General features: G+C 42.0%; 2 protein-coding genes across 16 annotated transcripts in view; one reads left to right on the forward strand and one right to left on the reverse strand.

Annotated features, from left to right (window-relative positions):
* Positions 1-18,588, reverse strand: part of MIPOL1 (mirror-image polydactyly 1) — a 292,792-nt gene extending 274,204 nt beyond the window's left edge. For 6 of the 10 annotated variants that reach the window (XM_039535481.1, XM_039535483.1, XM_039535474.1 and 3 more), the window contains exon 1: positions 18,020-18,211. The gene's annotated coding sequence lies outside the window, so the exon portion shown is untranslated. Of the gene's footprint in view, positions 1-3,930; positions 3,994-18,019; positions 18,212-18,457 lie in introns of those variants that run through there. The other 4 variants (XM_039535472.1, XM_039535476.1, XM_039535477.1 and 1 more) reach the window with 3 other exon arrangements.
* Positions 1-21,022, forward strand: part of SLC25A21 (solute carrier family 25 member 21) — a 396,958-nt gene that overhangs the window by 17,695 nt on the left and 358,241 nt on the right. For 4 of the 6 annotated variants that reach the window (XM_039535486.1, XM_039535487.1, XM_039535488.1 and 1 more), the window contains one exon: positions 18,482-18,554. The exons of 1 other annotated variant lie outside the window; for it this stretch is intronic. In XM_039535486.1, coding sequence (XP_039391420.1) covers positions 18,488-18,554 — 67 coding nt within the window. In that variant the 5' untranslated portion in view covers positions 18,482-18,487. Of the gene's footprint in view, positions 1-18,444; positions 18,555-21,022 lie in introns of those variants that run through there. One more of the 6 variants, XM_039535491.1, reaches the window with a different exon arrangement.

Raw genomic sequence — 21,022 nt, forward strand, 5'->3', positions numbered from 1 at the left:
AAGTCAAAATTCTGCCTTCAGTGGAGTTACCCAGGATGAAAGAAGGGGTTGAATTTGGCCATTATGATGTTAAGTGGAGCTCCTCCGCTAATTTTGATAAATTCTGCATCATTAAAACCATACTGACAGCAAGGAGATTAACTCATTACCAATTATTTCTTCCATACCTAGGACCCAATCCCACAATATCAAAATTGATGGGAGTTTTGCCACTGAATTCAAAAAGAAGATCAGGCCCTTAATTGGCTAGTTCAATTACTATAAATTGTGATGTTTGTGTATCAGTTTTCCTCACTAGGAAGAAGTCATCAAACCGAGATCTATAATATCAACCTAGTAGACTTATTCTCTACTAAAACCCGAGAACAACATTTTAACGATACTTGCATCTACTCCTGTAAATAAAGTCACAACAAAATTCTGTGACCCTTTTCGATACTGAATTTTTTAAATGAAGTCCAGAAACAAGAAAGGCAATTACTGCTCATATTGTTTTTCAGCATGTCTTTTTCTTCTACTTTTAAACAGAGATTTAAAACAGAGATTTAAACAGAGATTTAAAAGTGGGATAATGAACTACATATTAAAAGTAAAGTCCTGCATGTAACCATTACCTTTTTGATGCCAATAACACTGTAAGTCAATTCTTTTTTAAACAGAATATTTTCATTAATTCACACACACCAAAGAAAGAGTACACCTGGTTCCAACCTCAAAATCAATTCAATTGTGCATTACCCTCCCCACCCCCCCATCCTTCTGAAATGAAAACTGAATACTGGAGGAAGAAATGAGAATGAGCTAAAGGAAGATTTTAGGGCTGTGAATTACAGAATTGCCTTTAACTCAAGAGATTAACGCAAAACAGATTAACTAGATTTTAAAAATAGTCACGATTAATCATAGTTTTTAATCGCACTGTTAAAAATAACATAATACTAATTTAAATTTATGATAAATGTTTTTGATTTTTTTCTACATTTTCAAATATATTGATTTCAATTATAACACAGAATACAAAGTGTACAGTGCTCACTTTATATTATTATTTTGGATTACAAATATTTGCACTCTAAAAAAGAAAAAATAAATAATATTTTTCACTTCACCTCATACAAGTACTGTAGTGCAATCTCTTTATCATGAAAGTGCAATATACAAATGTAGAATTTTTTTCAACATAACTGCACTCAAAAACAAAACAATGTAAAACATTAGAGCCTACAAGTCCACTTAGTCCTATTTCTTGTTCAGCCAATTGCTAAAAGAAACAAGTTTGTCTACATTTACAGGAGATAATGTTGCCCACTTCTTATTTACAATGTCACCTGAAAGTGAGAACAGGCATTCACATGGCACTGTTGTAGCCGGCGTTGCAAGGTATTTGTGTCAGATATCCTAAACATTTGTATGCCCCATCATGCTTCAACTTCTAGATTTACAGTGCAAATATTTGTAATAAAAATAATATGAAAGAAGGGGTTGAATTTGGCCATTATGATGTTAAGTGGAGCTCCTCCGCTAATTTTGATAAATTCTGCATCATTAAAACCATACTGACAGCAAGGAGATTAACTCATTACCAATTATTTCTTCCATACCTAGGACCCAATCCCACAATATCAAAATTGATGGGAGTTTTGCCACTGAATTCAAAAAGAAGATCAGGCCCTTAATTGGCTAGTTCAATTACTATAAATTGTGATGTTTGTGTATCAGTTTTCCTCACTAGGAAGAAGTCATCAAACCGAGATCTATAATATCAACCTAGTAGACTTATTCTCTACTAAAACCCGAGAACAACATTTTAACGATACTTGCATCTACTCCTGTAAATAAAGTCACAACAAAATTCTGTGACCCTTTTCGATACTGAATTTTTTAAATGAAGTCCAGAAACAAGAAAGGCAATTACTGCTCATATTGTTTTTCAGCATGTCTTTTTCTTCTACTTTTAAACAGAGATTTAAAACAGAGATTTAAACAGAGATTTAAAAGTGGGATAATGAACTACATATTAAAAGTAAAGTCCTGCATGTAACCATTACCTTTTTGATGCCAATAACACTGTAAGTCAATTCTTTTTTAAACAGAATATTTTCATTAATTCACACACACCAAAGAAAGAGTACACCTGGTTCCAACCTCAAAATCAATTCAATTGTGCATTACCCTCCCCACCCCCCCATCCTTCTGAAATGAAAACTGAATACTGGAGGGAAGAAATGAGAATGAGCTAAAGGAAGATTTTAGGGCTGTGAATTACCGTAATTGCCGTTAACTCAAGAGATTAACGCAAAACAGATTAACTAGATTTTAAAAATAGTCACGATTAATCATAGTTTTTAATCGCACTGTTAAAAATAACATAATACTAATTTAAATTTATGATAAATGTTTTTGATTTTTTTCTACATTTTCAAATATATTGATTTCAATTATAACACAGAATACAAAGTGTACAGTGCTCACTTTATATTATTATTTTGGATTACAAATATTTGCACTCTAAAAAAGAAAAAATAAATAATATTTTTCACTTCACCTCATACAAGTACTGTAGTGCAATCTCTTTATCATGAAAGTGCAATATACAAATGTAGAATTTTTTTCAACATAACTGCACTCAAAAACAAAACAATGTAAAACATTAGAGCCTACAAGTCCACTTAGTCCTATTTCTTGTTCAGCCAATTGCTAAAAGAAACAAGTTTGTCTACATTTACAGGAGATAATGTTGCCCACTTCTTATTTACAATGTCACCTGAAAGTGAGAACAGGCATTCACATGGCACTGTTGTAGCCGGCGTTGCAAGGTATTTGTGTCAGATATCCTAAACATTTGTATGCCCCATCATGCTTCAACTTCTAGATTTACAGTGCAAATATTTGTAATAAAAATAATATAAAGTGAGCACTGTACACTTTGTATTCTTTGTTGTAATCCTCCCCCCCCCAGTACCAAGGGGGAACCCAGGCCGCCCCCCAGCACCTGCTGCTCCTTGGCCCAAGTTTTACTTAGGAGTATCTAGTACAAGTCATGGACATGTCATGGGCCACAAATATTTGTTTATTGCCTGTCCATGACTTATACTAAAAATATCCATGACTAAAACATACCCTTAATTATAAACAGTAGCCTCTGTCAGACAAATGACAGTATTACCTACATAATTTCAGCTAAGATTCATTTCCCCTAAAATAAAAATAAATCTGGCAATATATTCAGTGAGATTCAGTGAGTTATTTATATATGCAGTTGACATTTTCTCATACTGTTTACTGCTACACACACCTTTTGGAAATGTAAGGCTGAGCTAAGATTGCTTTGTGCTGACTAAAACTAAATCCTACATATCAGTCTTGCCAGGTAGCAATCAATGCTATAATTAAGGTTATGAAAGCATTTTCATTCCAAATACCTGGTTTTCAGTTGTTAATAACATTTCTTAAAAGTTATCCTTATACACTAAAAATACATTTATTCTAAATTCAAAGGTGATTTTTTAAAAATTTTGAGTAAAATACCTTCAATCATGTTGTAAACAGTTGGTGCAATTAAAAAAATTACATTTACCATCCACCATAATTAAATTTACTTCAACATCAGTGTTATTTCCCATTCTAAGTATAAAGAAAGCCACAAAAGCGCTGTAATACATATTCACTGGTATTCAGTGAATGTGGCCATATGTCTTCTTAAGTGTTTGTACAGCACCTACTACAAGGGAGACAGAAGAGCTATAGTAAAAACTCTCAAGCAATTGTTAACTTGTCTCTGTTCTATTGGATTAGGGTGACCAGATGTCCCAATTTTATAGGAGCAGTCCCGATTTTTGGGTCTTTTTCTTAGGGCTGGTCTACACTAGGGGGTGGGATCGATCTAAGATATGCAACTTCAGCAACGCAAAGTATCTTAGTTCACTTTACCTGGCCATCCTCACGGTGGCAAGTCGACTGCTGCGGCTCCCCTGTCAACTCCGGTTACTCCTCCTGCCAAGGTGGAGTACCGGTGTCAATTTGGGGATCGATTTATCGTGTCTAGACAAGATGGGATAAATCAATCCCCGATAGATCGATTACTACCCGCCAATCCAGCAGGTAGTGTAGACGTGGCCTTATATAGGCTCCGATTACCCCGCACCTCCGTCCCGATTTTTCACACTTGCTGTCTGGTCACCATATATTGGATCTGCACAAATCAGCACATACTAAAACTTCAACCCATATTGTTTAGCTCATTAATATCAGTGCGGATAATCAAATATCACCTCCTGTCATCTTCAAGTTCATAATATTCTTTTTGCCATTCTAATTTTAAGCTATCTAGCTATATCCATATAATTTCTATAACATATCTAAGCCAGTCCACTGAAGATATTACTAATATTTCCATTACAAACACCATTTTCCTGTTGAGTCCCTAGTGCATAGGAGTCCACAACAAATAACCACAATCAAATTTGGTAGCGATAAGCACCCTTGGTGGTAGTTTGTACAAATCAGTATTTATAAAGTGGTTTAACTACAAAAAGTGGATATATTGTACATGCTAAGGAATACTATATCATCCGACAGCATGGTTACTGCCCTCTCATGCTTAAGAGTTGGTAGACCCACAGCAGCATTGAGGCATACTGATGAAGAGGAATGAAGGAGCTTACACTGATACTTTCCATGCTGTATCTGTTCTGCGAATAAACAGAACTTCTCAGTCTCCACTGATGTTTACATGACATTTCACAAACAGTTTATTTTTAAAGAGAGAGGAAAAGGCAAAACCAGAAATCCTCTTTTCAACAGTATTTAGTTGCTGAAATATTGCTGTAAGATGAAATTTACTAAAATAAGCCTTAGTCTGGGAGCAAGTTTTTTAAATAAATTTTAAACTATTCACTAATCCATACAAGTGAAAGGAAGCTGCAGCACAGATTTGAGAGGTTTGAGCTAACACGTTACAGGCTATGTTTTTATATTTTTGGGTGCTCCTGCAAAATATATTTTACCACTGGCCTCCTTCCATAAATGTAACTGATTCCTGCCTACACTACTATGCACAAGGATGGCCTAATGATTTGGGGAAGGGTTAGCCAGAGGACTCTTGGGGATATACCTCAAAAGCAATTGACTCATTTTACATAAAATTGTGGGTCACACAGGTGAGACAAATCTTTAAGCCCTCAGCCTCCTGCAGCAGAAGTTGAGCCCAGCTGTAGCTTCCTTCCTTCCTTTCAACTCTGGTAACCAGTTTACATTTTCAAGGCTATCTGAACATGGGGAGGGGAAAGAAAAGGTAATATATTTAACTGAAAGCTGAGCTTCTCCTTTAATCTTTCACCAAATTAGAGGAGTGAGCAGTTGAGAGCTTCACAAGAACAGAGCTGACTTTTGGACCCTTATAGAAGCAACACCACACACTCTCTTTCAGGGCAATAACAGTGTGCTACAGCATCCCCTACACCAGGGGTAGGCAACCTATGGCATGCGTGCCAAAGGTGGCACGCGAGCTGATTTTCAGTGGCACTCACACTGCCCGGGTCCTGGTCACCGGTCTAGGGGGCTCTGCATTTTAATTTAATTTTAAATGAGGCTTCTTAAACATCTTAAAAACCTTATTTACTTTACATACAACAATAGTTTAGTTATATATTATAGACTTACAGAAAGAGACCTTCTAAAAACGTTAAAATGTATTAGAGTGAATAAATGAAGACTCAGCACACCACTTCTGAAAGGTTGCCGACCCCTGCCCTACACTATCATGTATCAAGATGGTGTGTCAAAGGGATTAATGGTAAGTTTGATCTGATTTAATATGCTCATTAATGATTGCGAAAAAGGAGTAAATACCACAAGAGTGAAATTTTCAGATGGTATTGAACTGGGAAAGGTACCAAATAGAAGTGAGAACAGAGAATGGCACAAAGACCCAGAGAAGCTAGAAATATGGACAAAAAATGGCAAGCTAATAACTCAGAACAGAAATAAAGTGAAACAGTGAATGAGAGAGAGAAAACTGATTAGACGTCAAAGGGAAGCACTGGGTGATAGAAAAATCATATCTCATTTGCTATCCCCTAGGCAGCAGAGCAGCAAAAAAATAAAAATAAATAAAAACAAAATGCTCCATGTGAAGAAGCTTCATCAGCAGGGAGATAGTAGTTCCTTTCTGGTGAAACATATGCGCACCCACAGCTCCACTCTGCCACCTCCACGCTCGTCAGCCCCAGCCCACCAACAAACTCATAGACTCATAGACTTTAAGGTCAGAAGGGACCATTATGATCATCAAGTCTGACCTCCTGCACAATGCAGGCCACAGACTCTCACCCACCCACTCCTGTAACAAACCCCTAACCTATGTCTGAGTTATTGAAGTCCTCAAATGGTTTGAAGACCTCAAGCTGCAGAGAATCCTCCAGCAAGTGACCCGTGCCCCACGCTGCAGAGGAAGGCGAAAAACGTCCAGGGCCTCTGCCAATCTGCCCTGGAGGAAAATTCCTTCCCAACCCCAAGAATTCTCTGTAGTAACTCAGATCCCACCCCATCTATCATCCCATCACAGACCACAGGGGAAAATTACCTGCTGATAATCAAAGATCAATTGCAAAATTAATTGCCAAAATCAGGCTATCCCATCATACCATCCCGTCCATAAACTTATCATGCTTAGTTTTAAAGCCAGATGTCTTTTGCCCCCTGGAACCCTTGGAAGGCTGTTCCAGAACTTCACTTCTCTAATGGTTAGAAACCTTCATCTAATTTCAAGTCTAAACTTCCTAGTGTCCAGTTTATATCCATTTGTTCTTGTGTCCACATTGATACTAAGCTTAAATAATTCCTCTCCCTCCCTAATATTTATCCCTCTGATATATTTATAAAGAGCAATCATATCCCCCCTCAACCTTCTTTTGGTTAGGCTAAACAAGCCAAGCTCTTTGAGTCTCCTTTCATAAGATAGGTTTTCCTTTCCTCAGATCATCCTAGTAGCCCTTCTCTGTACCTGTTCCAGTTTGAATTCATCCTTCTTAAACATGGGACACCAGAACTGCACACAATATTCCAGATGAGGTCTCACCAGTGCCTTGTATAATGGTACTAACACCTCCTTATCTTTGCTGAAAATACCTCGCCTGATGCATCCTAAAACCGCATTAGCTTTTTTAACAGCCATATCACATTGGCGGCTCATAGTCATCCTATGATCAACCAATACTCCGAGGTCCTCCTCCTCCTCTGTTACTTCCAACTGATGTGTCCCCAATTTATAACTAAAATTCTTGTTATTAATCCCTAAATGCATGACCTTGCACTTTTCACTATTAAATTTCATCCCATTACTATTACTCCAGTTTATAAGGTCATCCAGATCTTCCTGTAAGATATCCCGGTCCTTCTCTGTGTTAGCAATACCTCCCAGCTTTGTCATCCGCAAACTTTATTAGCACATTCCCACTTTTTGTGCCAAGGTCAGTAATAAAAAGATTAAATAAGATTGGTCCCAAAACTGATCCCTGAGGAACACCACTAGTAACCTCCTTCCGGCCTGACAGTTCACCTTTCAGTACGACCCGTTGTAGTCTCCCCTTTAACCAGTTCCTTATCCACCTTTCAATTTTCATATTGATCCCCATTTTTTCCAATTTAACTACTAATTCCCCATGTGGAACCGTACCAAATGCCTTACTGAAATCGAGGTAAATTAGATCCACTGCGTTTCCTTTGTCTAAAAAAATCTGTTACCTTCTCAAAGAAGATCAGGTTGGTTTGGCACGATCTACCTTTTGTAAAACCATGTTGTATTTTGTCCCAATTACCATTGACCTCAATGTCCTTAACTACTTTATCCTTCAAAAATTTTTCCAAGACCTTACATACTACAGATGTCAAACTAACAGGCCTATAGTTACCCGGATCACATTTTTTCCCTTTCTTAAAAATAGTAACTATGTTAGCAATTCTCCAGTCATACGGTACAACCCCTGAGTTTACTGATTCATTAAAAATTCTCGCTAAATGGGCTTGCAATTTCATGTGCCAGTTCCTTTAATATTCTTGGATGAAGATTATCTGGGCCCTCCGATTTTGTCCCATTAAGCTGTTCGAGTTTGACTTCTACCTCAGATGTGGTAATATCTACCTCCATATCCTCATTCCCATTTGTCATCCTACCATTATCCCTAAGCTCCTCATTAGCCTCATTAGAGACTGAGGCAAAGTATTTGTTTAGATATTGGGCCATGCCTAGATTATCCTTAACCTCCATTCCATCCTCAGTGTTTAGCGGTCCCACTTCTTCTTTCTTTGTTTTCTTCTTATTTATATGGCTATAGAACCTTTTACTATTGGTTTTAATTCCCTTTGCAAGGTCCAACTCTACATGGCTTTTGGCCTTTCTCACTTTATCCCTACATGTTCTGACCTCAATAAAGTAGCTTTCCTTGCTAATCCCTCCCATCTTCCGCTCCTTGTAGGCTTTCTGCTTTTTCTTAATCGCCTCTCTGATTAAGCCCAAGCGCAGGCAGAGGAGGACAGCGGGCACACCCTTGAGACACCAATGGGGAAGGGGGGGAAGGTATGCAGCTCTCAGGAGCGCGCAAAGCGAGCCCCAGCAGGGAAAGAGGAGCAGGAGCACAGCTGGGGATGGAAGGCGGAGCTAGAGTAGGAGGGTAGGATTCGATCAGCTGTTCACCGAAGCTGACAAGGAATTAGGGGCTGGGGTCTTCGGTGGATGATTTTACTGGGGGCTGTGGGTGAATGCAGGTGGCTTGTTGCTTTGGAGAGTGCTGTGGTGGCAGGCTTGCAGGGGATTTGGAGGGTAGGGATGCAAAGGCTAGGTATTTCTCTGAGAGATGGCTAATGGGAAAGGGCTGGAGCACACTGGGGTTTTTTTGGGGGGGAGGGGACAAAGTTCCTATGTTTGTTTACTTGGTGTTTGTTGTTGTGTTGCTAATGTTGTTTGTTTTGTTAAGAAAGTTATGGGACCTGAGGAATCTGATGTGTGTTTCTTGCTGATGGCATGGGAGGAAATGTCCTTGTTTCTGATCAGGAATGGAGGCCCTGACAGGTGGCTGGTTTCAAGAGTAAAGTTGGTTGAAGTGTGTGTGTGTGTGTATATATATATATATATATATATATATATATATATATGGGGGGGGGATTATTCACTAATAATTTGACACCTAGGGTGATCATACATTGTGTTTTGGCTGGGACAGTCCCCTTTTTAAACCCTGTCCTGGACATCTTGACCTTTTTTGGCAAAAGTGGGCATTTGTCCTGTTTGATGATCAGTTGGCAAGAGCAAATGGGACAAATGCCTAGTTCTGCCAAAAAAGTGGGGTGTGTCCCCAACAGGGTGTGGGTGGGGAGCAAGAGGAGACACCAGCCGTGCACAATTGGCTTGGGCTAACGGTGACACCAGCGGCTCAGGTGTCCTGTTTTCACTTTGAGAAATATAGTCACCCATGATACCTTACAAGGTAAAAATAATCAAATAAACTATATTTTTATAATAATATTACTTAACTAGTTCTTTTAAAAACTCCACCAGAGAGGTCCTTTGGGGCCATCTGCCTGTCCCAAGTCAGGGTAAAGGAGGAGGGTTGGGCGTGGGGCTAGCAACTCCACTCTGTAAAAATCAGCTTGCTACAGAAATGCCAACAATAGAGTTAACAGAGACTTTTAGCCTGGAAAAGAAGGGTCTTCAACTCTGGGTGGTGAAAGCCGCGAGGAAGCCACTAAGCCGATCACCCTTCTTACAACCAGGAGGATTACCATCGGCACATGGAACGTGAGGACCATGTACGAGTCAGGAAAGACGGCGCAGGTTGCAGCAGAGATGAGGAGCAACAACCTGACCCTACTAGGCATTAGCGAGACAAGATGGACGCAAGCTGGACAGAGACGACTGTTGACAGGAGAGCTGTTGCTGTATTCAGGACATGAAGAGAGCAACGCACCCCACACACAGGGAGTAGGCTTCATGATGTCCAAACAGGCACAGAGAGCACTGATTGGTTGGGAGGCACATGGTCCCAGGATCATCACAGCATCCTTCAGAACTAAAATGAAGAGGATTAAGATGAATGTTGTTCAGTGCTACGCTCCAACCAATGACAGTGAAGAGGAGGACAAAGACTACTACAACAGACTCCAGAAAATATTAGAGACTCTCCCAGACAAAGACATTACCATCCTTATGGGAGACTTTAATGCCAAAATTGGACCTGATAACACAGGATACGAACAAGTCATGGGGACCCACGCTCTGGGAGAGATGAGTGAGAATGGAGAGAGATTTGTGGATCTGTGTGCACTTAACAACCTGGTCATAGGAGGCAGCATCTTTCCTCACAAGCAGATCCACAAGAGTACCTGGGTATCGCCAGCAGGCATGACAGAAAACCAGATCGACCATGTATGCATTAGCAAGAAGTTCAGAAGATCCTTGCAGGACGTTAGAGTTAGAAGAGGAGCAGATGTGGCGTCCGACCATCACTTAGTGGTGGCCAGATTGAAGCTGAAGCTGAAGAAGAACTGGATAGACGCGTCAGACAGAAGAGCAAAGTACAACGTCAATCTTCTGAAGGACCATAAGACCAAGGAAGATTTTGGATTGATGCTGAAGAATAAGTTTTCAGTACTACAGGATCGGTCTGAGGAAGAGGAAGACAGTGTACTCAACAGATGGCAGAAAGTGAGAGACACGCTTAGGTCAGCATGCCAGGAAGTGCTTGGAATTAAGAAACACCAGCAGAAAGAGTGGATCACAGCAGAGTCCTTGACTAAGATAGAAGACAGAAAGAAGAAGAAGGCAGCAGTCAACAACAGCAGGACTAGAGCAGCAAAGGCCAAAGCTCAAAAAGAGTATGCTGAAGCCCACAGAGCAGTGAAGAGGAATATTAGGAAGGATAAGAGAGATTATGTGGATGGACTGGCTGCAGAAGCAGAGCAGGCAGCATACAGCGGTAACATGAAACAGCTGTACGATACTACCAAGCAACTGTCTGGAAAGTTCAGCAAGCCAGAACGTCCCGTTAAAGACAAGCAGGGAAAGTCTATAACAGGAATAGAACAACAGATGAACAGATGGGCGGAGCACTTTGAGGAACTCCTGAACAGACCAGCACCACCAAATCCACCAGACATCGACCCAGCCAACGAGGACCTCCCAATCAATTGCGATAAACCAAGCAGAGCCGAGATCAGAAAAGCCATCACCATGATGAAGAACAGTAAGGCGGCTGGACCTGACGACATCCCAGCAGAGGCCCTGAAAGCAGACCTGGATACTTCAGTGGAAATGCTGTACCCCCTCTTTGAGAAGATATGGGAAGAAGAAGTGATTCCGGCTGACTGGAAAGAGGGATATCTCATCAAAATCCCCAAGAAAGGAGACCTCAGCAACTGTGCCAACTATAGAGGAATCACACTCCTGTCGGTGCCAGGGAAGGTCTTCAACCGAGTCCTCTTAGAGAGAATGAAGGATGCCGTCGATCCACAGCTACGAGATGAACAGGCAGGTTTCCGGCAGAACAGATCATGCACGGACCAGATAGCAACGCTCCGCATCATAGTCGAGCAGTCTATGGAGTGGAACTCCTCGTTGTACATCAACTTTGTTGACTATGGGATCGAGAGACCCTCTGGAAGCTCCTTCGGCACTATGGCATCCCAGCAAAGGTGGTCAACCTGATCAAGAACTCATGCATACACTGTAGAGTGATCCATGGAGGGCAGCTCACAAACAGCTTCCAGGTGCGAACCGAGTCAGACAAGGATGCTTGTTGTCACCACTTCTCTTTCTTCGTCATTGATTGGATTATGAAGACATCCACTTACGGAATCCAGTGGGCGTTGTGGACCCAGCTTGATGACCTGGACTTTGACCTTGCACTCCTTTCACACAGTAAACAGCAGATGCAAGAGAAGACCAACGTAGTGGCAGCCACGTCATCACAGGTTGGCCTCAACATCCACAAGGACAAGACCAAGATCCTTAGGATCAATTCCATCAGCAATGACCCAGTCACACTGAATGGACGCCCCCTGGAAGAAGTACAGTCCTTCACCTACCTAGGTAGCATCATCGACCAGCAGGGTGGCACAGACATCAAAGTAAGGATTGGTAAGGCAAGAGCAGCCTTCTTACAGCTCAAGAACATCTGGAGCTCCAGAGAGCTGTCTTTGGCAATAAAGATTCGACTGTTCAACTCCAACGTGAAATCAGTCCTACTGTATGGAGCTGAAACCTGGAGGACAACCAAAACAACCACCAGGAAGATCCAGACCTTCATTAATAGCTGCCTCAGAAGGATTCTCCAGATCCGCTGGCCAGACACCATCAGTAACATCCCCCTCTTGGAGAGGACCCATCAACTCCCAGCAGAGGAAGAAATTAGAAGGAGAAGGTGGGGCTGGATAGGACATACACTACGCAAGCAGCCAACCAACATCACCAGACAGGCACTGCGGTGGAACCCCCAAGGCAAGCGGAAAAGAGGAATACCTGGCGCGACCTTCAGGTTGATAGCAAAAAAATGGGCTATACCTGGAACCAGCTAGAGCGAATGGCCCAGGATAGAAGACTCTGGAGATCTGTGGTTGGCGGCCCATACCCCGGTTGGGGTGATGGGCATGAATGAATGAATGAATGAGTTCTTTTAAAGAGGAGAATGCTGTGCTCTAGGTAAACACAGGTGATGCAGTGTTTGGGAAGGGGAGGAGAAGAAAAGGCTCAGGGGAACACAGGATTAAACCTTGTAGTGCTTTGGGAAATCTGTCCAATGGGAGTGCAGCCATTAGTATTTTGAGAGTGTCAGCAGACAGATGCCAAATGAGAAAAAGTATATGTTATACATTAAAGTAACCTGCAGGGGTGTTTAACCATGTTTATTTGGGGTATATGACACCTAGTACTAAAGTGATAATGGATTTGTTTTATTTTAATATTGTAGTTCATCTAAAGTAGTAGTTAATGTTTTACATATGAAAATGATATTATGGGGATACGTATCCACAACAGACACACCTCAATGTCAATTAGACACCTTGGTTATTTTATTTTGAAGTTTAACTTTATTCTGTAGAAATACACAAATTCCTGTTTTGCTGCAATGGTATGTATTGCTGAAGAAAGATCTGATCAACTGTAGACCCTCCCCCGGCTGATACTGTTAGGCCAGTGGTTCCCAAACTGGGGCTCGTGAACCCCTGGGTGTTCGTGAAATGTTATAGGGGGTTCTCGGGAAAAAATTCCCTAATGGCGGACAGAGCTGTCCCTAGGGACCCTGGGCAGCACGGGGCCAGCAGCCCAGAGCCCCTGGACTTTCAAGAGCTAAGCAGATCAAAGCAAGCATAATCTATCACACTGAGAAGATTTAAACTTCAAGACTCCTTATAAGAAATGGAAAGGGAGGTGGATATATTTTCCGGTTTTAAAAATTAAATAGGCAGCTAAACTTTGTTGTAACGTGCGTTGTTTGCCTGGACTGCTCAAGACTTGAATGCTTGTGTAGGAGGAACTCTTTGAGATGGCTTCTTAAATACCGTCATGCTGTTTCACATCTGATACTCCTTGATGAAATATAGGAGCCTTGTCTTATAACAGGCTTATTCAAAGTGATAAGCTACAAAAGTGAGATCTTGGCAGAGTGTTGCCGTTTTCATAATGTAATAAAAATACTGCAATGATAAATAATAATTAATAATAAAGTGTGTAATAAGCATGTCATAAAAACAAATTTTATATTTCCAAGATCACTGCTTTTATAATTTATACTCAGGTAAAGGAGAAAATCCCTGGAAATATTCATTTTTAGGAGGGGGTTCGCGAGATGACATTTTAGTGAAAGGGGTTCACAGGTTGGGAACCACTGTGTTAGGCTGAACTGCTACAGTTAGTCCATCCTAATTCTATTTCTGTTCTTTGTATCAAAGGGGATCTTGTACAGCAGATTCTCCATGTCTGGATAAGCAGTGATGCTCAAGTAGTTTTTTGACAACCTAGAACACTGGGGGCTTGATGATCCTGTATTATTTATCAAGCAATGTTCTAACTGAGAAAAACCAAGGGAACTAATGCAAATGTTAATGAAACATTAATGTTGAGATTTTAATTACTTGAAGGTCACTACATACAAAGTTTATTATCTTAGGGGAGTTACTCTAGATTCCCATCACAATGATTACTCAGTCTTTATAACATGCATATATTAAAGAATTCACGTTACTATTTGTTTCTGATATGTGCAAGGGGGAAGAACTATGTTTGCTGTGGGAACAATAATTTTGAATGTCCTGATTTTTTTAAAATTAAAATCAAGCTTTAATGCTGCATTTTTTTTACATATAATTAATGCTCTCCGTGTTCATATACTGTATAGTGAGAATCACAGGTTTTGCAGAGTCTGCTGTAAGCAATTAACAGCTACATTTTCTTACAGCACTGGAATAGCTACTTAGTCAGCAGAACTTGCTGGGAATACTTTATCACAAGAAGTGAGGCTCAGCAAATGAGCTTATCAGAATTGTACTGTAGCTTGGTGAAAATATCTTTCTAACAACAAAATATTTTCAGGTCTTGGCTTCTGAGTAATAACAAACTGGCTATTCATTTTCCAAGTAGCAGAACACATTTGGGAGAGATTTGACAAATTCTCAGAAAGGCCTGCTTCTGGGGGGAAAATGTGCTTTATCTCAAAAGTTCATGCACAATAACTACCTACATCCAACTAAAGTATCTTCTTCAACATGCCACTTGTCTAAAAATTATTGCTTTTTTGCTAGTAGAGGACCTGCTTTTTCTGCCACATAAATGGGCTGGAATGGTAAAATTAGATGAATTTTGGTTTCAAATGATTTAATAGTCTAACTTGATTTCCCTTTCTGTTCCCCCTGTGAATCTAAGCCTAGCCTCTTCACAGTCCTTCCATACAATCTCTCCATGAGTAGTATAAGAACCTTCACTGCAACTCCTGCCTCATGAAACAACTTTCCTTTTTCTCTATTGCATTTTGCCATTATTGTGACACATTAATCCTAGCTCAAAATATATTTTCCCTTTCCAGTAACTTAATGTATTTTTCCTCAGTTACTAATTATTTAACTCCGTGAAGGCATTAACTCTGTAAAACATTTTGGGGTGTTGTTAGTAGGAAAAATACTATACAAAATTAAGTTGTGCTGTAATCTTACTATCTGGTTTAGGTACTTATATTGCCCTATTGCCACAGTTTCTGGGCACCTCACAGTCTTTAAAGTATTCATCCTCACAACACCTCTATGACGTAGAGAAATAGTTATCATTATTAAAAATATTACACTTTTCATTTTAAATATATCTATCAGATTGTACACCCAAAGAATCATTCCAGATAAGAAGGAAGAAGAAAAGTTATTTTCTCCAAAGCTACCAGATTTCATTTAACCCCAGACTTGGACCCATATTCTTAGCAGCAGACTGATCCTAACTCCCACATTTTAAAGTAGTCTAATGTCATTATCTCCTGCAAGAGTGTCACATGCTACCACAGCCCATGGCAATTCCCAAATGTCTCCAATCATCAGTTCTTTACTTTCTGTTGGGTGACTACATTGTTTATTGTTACACACCTCTTATTCACTCTTACTCAATGAAGTTTTGGTGCCTTAGGCTTCTTATGTGAACTTTTCTCTTTAAAATAATCTAGTTTTCCCTAAAACTTGGCTAAGGAATTATACACAAGATATGTCTTCCAAAATCCTGCTAAAAAGGAAGAGAAGAAACATCACAGTGACTTCAAAAACTCCTCCATGTGTGGTGACATTCACTGCAGGCTAAAAGGACTGGTGTTTGATGAATCTTTTGGCTCACTATATCAATGACTGGACCTAAATGCTTTGGATGAAAGCCTGGCCTTACTGAAATCAATGGCATTGACTTCACACAGAATTTCACCCTATAAGTCACTGTGGCCTGGCAGATCTCTGGGCAAGCACCCGAAAGCTCCCTTTCCCTTTTATTAGTGTGTCACATAATTATGACAAGAAATTGGTTTGTAAGGCCTTAAAGTCAAAAGCCCTGAATGAACATATCAGAGGCACCAGGAGGTAAATGAAGCACTTTATTAGTACCACCCACTTTGACACCAATCAACTGAGTTATACAAGGGTAAATACCAGTTCAGAATATGGAAAACAGCTCACAAATTCACTGAATTCTACCCAAAAAGAAAGCAGGCAGAATTTAAAAAGATGATCTGTTTTGGCTTGGAGATGACTTGGCACTAAGGTTCATATGGTCTTTGGTGGCTGGGGTGCAAGATCATGCAGACACACATGACTACAAATATTTTCTATCGTCAAGAGGTTCAGCAGAAGCTAGGGTTCCTGTTGTATGATTGTGAGCATCTTTTGAGTGAGAAGTTTAAGAGCTTCAAAGAGAAGGAGACAAAAGCCATCCTTCATTTCCTCACGTCTGTCATTTAGTCCTTTCACCAAAAGCCACTAGCCAACCTAGACCTCTAGATTCAGGACACTCATGTTCAGGGTGTTCATCAACCCTTTCGGATAATCCAAAAGGGCCTCGTAAATCCCTAATTCCAAGAAACAAAAACGTCTGGCTTTTTAAAGGGTAAAGAATAAAAAGCTAGTTGGTATCCAGTTTGGAGGGTATCCCTCATGGGAGGAAAATAGGAAGCTTTTTATCCCAGATGGTCCCTAGTCACCTTCGATAAATGGTCCCTCAGCTTTACCAAGGGAGGTTACAGAATGCAGTTAAAAGAAAATCCACCAAATTCACCATCTGAGCTATGTTCAAGAGTGCCTTTGAGATCAACAGAATCAGTAAGAAATTTCAGGAAATCCAATCCCTCCTGGAAAAGAAAGGAATCAAGTCTATGAATATGTACTTCCTGATCCTTAAAAAAATTAGAGGGCTGAGGCCTATCATGGTGGACAATTTCCATGTGTCAAAAGAAAATTCTCAGTGTCTGTAAGGATAATCATACATTTGGTTTTTGTTTCTTTTGTTCTGTTTTTTGGAAGAGAGTAACTGGATATATTCAGTTTGGACCTTGCAGATGCTTGTATATTTAAATATATACAGCTGAAATAACTGAATTTCATTTAAAACTACCTAAAGGTGCAACTTGTGTATCTGAAACAAGTACAGGATATAGGAGTCCTGCCAGGCCTGACTCCTGAGCGGGTAGAAACTAGAGGAAGAGGTTTGGTATCACCTAGTTGAAGGTAGGAGACAGGAGGTTAGACAGACATTCCCAGAAAACAAAATGCACTGCCTCTCCCTTCTGAAGATTCAAAGGTCAAGGGTCATCCGGAGGAAATTAGGTGTTGGTTGGCTTGTGTGGCTCTGTGGGGATGAAAACCTGAGGGGTCCATGTCTAGCCCATGAGAGGGGAGCTATGGGCTGTGGACAAGATAAGGGAGCTGTAGGAGGGTTATAAGAAGCATGGGGGTCAACTGGAGGAGAAAGGGGGTGGGCAGCCACATGTGGGTGTTGGGGGTGGGGGAGATTGGGGGCAGCCAGGGAGCAGGGAGTTATTTGGGGATTAGAGAGCTGAGGAGGGTGCTGAGGATAGTGGGGTGGGACAGGTAAGAAGAACAGGGGAGCTGGGTCAGTTGATGGGGTCTGAGTGATGAGCAACCTGGAGGCCCTTTCTGTTCTCTCCTCCACTGGCTACTAGGATGCTCTGTCCTATTACCATCCCTGGGGCTGCTGCCTACACAGTAACTCCTTGCTTAACGTTGTAGTTACATTCCTGAAAAATGTTACTTTAAGCAAAATGTTAAGCGAAACCAATTTCCCCATAAGAATTAATGTAAGGGGGGGGCACCCTGGTTCCAAGCACCCACCAGCTAGCTCCAAGGACTTCTCTTCCTGCAAGCAGTGGACAAAGCAGGCAGCTGCCAAACAACGTTATAAGGGAACATTGCATAACTCTAAACTAGCATGTTCTCTAACTGATCGGTGACATAACAAAGTAACCAGGACCACATTAAGTAGGAGTTACTGTACCTCCTGCCTCCCTGCCCCTTGTGACAGGGTTCCCCCTTTCCACTCTCCGAACTTGCTTCCTCTCGGTCTACCGGCAGGGCCTGAATTACAGACTGCAAAGCAACAGGGGACCTGCCCTGGCCCTAGGCCCAGGATCTGGCCCGTAGCTGCCCCAACCCCCCGCCCACTGGCTATAAAGGTTGCGGGGGCGGGGGGAGCGCACGCAACAGGCAGGTCTCTACACGTGCAGCTGGGTTCTTTCTTCGCTCTCACGCCCTCTGCCTCTTCCTCCTCCCGCCCAGCCACAGTCCCAGGGTGGAGGGGCGCCCGCGCTTCCCCCTGCCAGCTGCCACTCTCTGCCAGGGGCTGGTCTCCGCTCCCCCCCCCCCTCTTTCCCCTCATTGGGGCTGGCGCTAGTTCTGTCCCTAGGCCGCCTCTGCCGGGTACTTCGGGACTGACCGCTCTGCTGCTTTCCCAGCGCAGGTGAAGATGTCCGGGAAGCCGGGCGGCTTTTTGCTGGAGGCTTCTCACCAGATCGCGGCCGGCGGCTCAGCGGGTAAGTCAGACATTTTCCTCCCAGGCACTCTGCGCTGCCTGCTCTCTGATTATTGTATATTGGGGGGTGTGATTCAGTTCACCAACATTTCCTGACTTTGGCTAGCCGTGGGCACAACCTCCCCTGGTGTATGCGCTGCGAAGCTGAGCCTGGGCACGTGAAAATCCACTCTGCGCCCCCTCTCCTCCCTCTCCCCCCCCCTCCCCATGTGTCCTGGGCATGGAGTCCAAAAAGCCTTGATCAAGTGCCCAGTCTCGTCCCACTCCCTGGCTGTTGGCTGCTCCTCCCCCTGTGTGTGCCTGCAGCCAGTTGCACTGACTAAAGGAGATGAGGTGACAGCCTGCTCTTTGGTTCCCTGCTTCAACAGTTCCCCTGTCTGGGAACTTTAAACCAGCCTCGTTGGCGTTCTGATGCAGCTCTCTTAACCCAGAAGAACCGAGTGGGTTTCCCCTCCTTTGATTTTTACAAATAAATTGAATGGGTGTAGAAATTAGCATGTGTAGTTCTGTCAGTGTTTATTGCAATATATAGCAGTGGACGGTAGGTTGCTGATAATACAGTAACGCCTCACTTAATATCCTCCCCGGTAGGCAGCCACCTACTTCGTCCACTGTTTGCAGGAAGAGCAGCTAGTTGGAGCCAGCTGGTGGGGGCTTGGAACCAGGGTGGACCAGGAGCCCCCCCATCAGCTTCCCTAAGTTCCCTGTGCAGCAACCGCCTAGCAGGCTATCAATTGCCAGGCAGTTCAGCTGTCCCTCCCCCCACTGCCCTGTGTTGTTCCTGCCCTCTGCCTTGGAGCTGCTCCTAGGAGCCTCCTGCTTGTTGTGCAGGGGGGGGGGGGAAGAGGGGTGATGATGTCAGGGTGTCCTCCTCCCCCTGCTCTTCCTCCTGTACCCCATCTCCCAGAGCAGGGGGGCACACTACAGGGCTCAGGATGGAATAAGCTTGCTGGCAGCAGCTGCTGTCTCTACTTGCTGATCTGCTAAAAAGTCAATGTACTTAGAGTGGGGTCAGCATACTTAAAGGGGCTGTGCATGTCTCTCATGCACATGCATCCCCCAGGCACTTAGGAAAGTGGAGGGAGTGGTGCGCTCCAGTGGGATAGAACGGATTCATCATCACATTTAGTTTCCACAGGGAATGTTTGCAGCCACTGCCTAAAAGGGGGTTCCAAAGAGGATGAATCTAGACTGCTCTCAGTGGTACCAGATGACAGAACAAGGAGTAATGGTCTCAAGTTGCAGTGGGGGAAGTTTAGGTTGGATATTAGGAAAAACGTTTTCACTAGGAGGGTGGTGAAGCACTGGAATGGGTTACCTAGGGAGGTGGTGGAATCTCCTTCCTTAGAGGTTTTTAAGGTCAGGCTTGACAAAGCCCTGGCTGGGATGATTTAGTTGGGATTGGTCCTGCTTTGAGCAGGGGGTTGGACTAGATGACCTCCTGAGGTCCCTTTCAACCCTGATATTCTATGATTCTATGCATCTATTGTGTCTCCTCCCTCCATTAGTGCTGCCTTGTGGAGTGTGAGGTTACATTAACAGTTCATCATTTAGCAGTAAGGCATTCTCTGGGAAATATCCCATCCTCTGATTCCACCACCTCAACCAAACTTCACAATCATCATTGCTGTGTACAGTATTACATTGTTTATCTATCTATATATACACACACAGTATAAGTTTTAAAGTCTTTTGTCTGGCAAAAACAATTTCCCTGGAACCTCCCCTCTCCATTTACATTAATTCTTATGGGGATATTGGATTTGCTTAACATGGTTTCGCTTAAAGTAGCATTTTTCAGGAACATAACTACAACATTAAGTGAGGAATTACAGCATTCTCTCTGAGGCCCCAGAAGCTACAGTTTACGACAGTGTTACAACAGTATTTTAGGCCATTATGGAATAATGGTGAAATATTTAAAACATAGGAATGGCTATACTGGTTCAGACCAATGGTCCATTGCCTTCCAACAGTGGCTGATGCCCGATGCCTCAGAGAGAATGAACAGAACAGAACAGGGCAGTTTGTGGAGTGATCCATCCCCTGTCCTCCTGTCCCAATTTCTGGCACTCAGAGATTTTGAGGACTCCTGTACTTTGGACTAAGCTTGTATATAGCATAGTGTGATTATTTTTTAAAGGCTGCGAAGATTTAGATTGGTTTACTGTTTAACAATAATGGTGCTACTGGCCCACTGTAGTCTCTTCTAACAAGTGACTACTTTATCTTTTCTTTGCAGAAGCAAGGACTTAATGTAATATCTTTTCCATATTTGCATACCATGATCCTCTATAAATCCTTATGGGAGTGTTCATACCATATAGAAAGCAGTGTTAAACTTCGGAAACTTATGTAGCATTTTTGTAGCACATTTTATGTAGCACATATGATATTATTAAGTTAAAATAGATGCTGGATTGTTATTACTGATGTAGAATATTATGTCACATTGTTAATAGTACTTGA

This window comes from Mauremys reevesii, linkage group 4 (assembly GCF_016161935.1).
Source record: "Mauremys reevesii isolate NIE-2019 linkage group 4, ASM1616193v1, whole genome shotgun sequence".
Lineage (NCBI taxonomy): Eukaryota > Metazoa > Chordata > Testudines > Geoemydidae > Mauremys > Mauremys reevesii.